Below are 638 nucleotides of genomic sequence, written 5' to 3'. Positions count from 1 at the left end.
CCTCCTGCCTCGGCCTCCCAGAGTGCTAGGATTACAGGCATGAGCCAGCATGCCCAACCCCTCTTTACCTTCTTGGGTCTTAATAGAACTGCAAGTTATCAACATGAAAATCTGATATTAGTAATGCTAAATAGTGGGACCAAGTTAAGATACTGGGTTGTTGTATAAAGTACATTTTAAAGCAAAATAAGGAATAGAGCTTTTAAAAGCATCTATTATTAAAATGTTCCTGTAAATGCATTATGAATCTAATAGGCTTTTGCTTTTACATCAGGTCATCTGTGCAACAGTTGCATTTGGAATGGGGATTGACAAACCTGACGTACGATTTGTGATTCATGCTTCTCTCCCTAAGTCCATGGAGGGTTACTACCAAGAATCCGGTAGAGCTGGAAGAGATGGGGAAACTTCTCACTGCCTGCTTTTCTATACCTATCATGATGTGACCAGACTGAAAAGACTTATTATGAGTAAGCCGAGCTCCATTGTAGAGACATCCCATCATCTTCGGTTTCATGATAGTAATCTACTCCTGCTATTTTGGTACTTTTGGTACAGTTTTCCTTAAATAGTCATAGAATAGGCTGGGCACGGTGGCTCACGCCTGTAATCCTAGCACTTTGGGAGGCCGAGGCGGG

The 638-nt window shown here is 42.0% G+C and overlaps 1 protein-coding gene across 2 annotated transcripts in view; it reads left to right on the top strand.

The window, feature by feature from the left end:
• BLM (Bloom syndrome, RecQ helicase-like) overlaps positions 1 to 638 on the top strand; it is an 84186-nt gene that overhangs the window by 56387 nt on the left and 27161 nt on the right. For both annotated transcript variants that reach the window (XM_012643779.1, XM_012643778.1), the window contains exon 15: positions 275 to 470. In XM_012643779.1, coding sequence (XP_012499233.1) covers positions 275 to 470 — 196 coding nt within the window. The remainder of the gene's footprint in view (positions 1 to 274; positions 471 to 638) is intronic.

This window comes from Propithecus coquereli, unplaced genomic scaffold, assembly GCF_000956105.1.
Source record: "Propithecus coquereli isolate 6110/MARCELLA unplaced genomic scaffold, Pcoq_1.0 Scaffold20, whole genome shotgun sequence".
In the NCBI taxonomy this organism is placed as follows: Eukaryota; Metazoa; Chordata; class Mammalia; order Primates; family Indriidae; genus Propithecus; species Propithecus coquereli.
The sequence above is the reverse complement of the archived record's forward strand: the minus strand, read 5'-3'. Positions and strand labels throughout refer to the sequence as shown.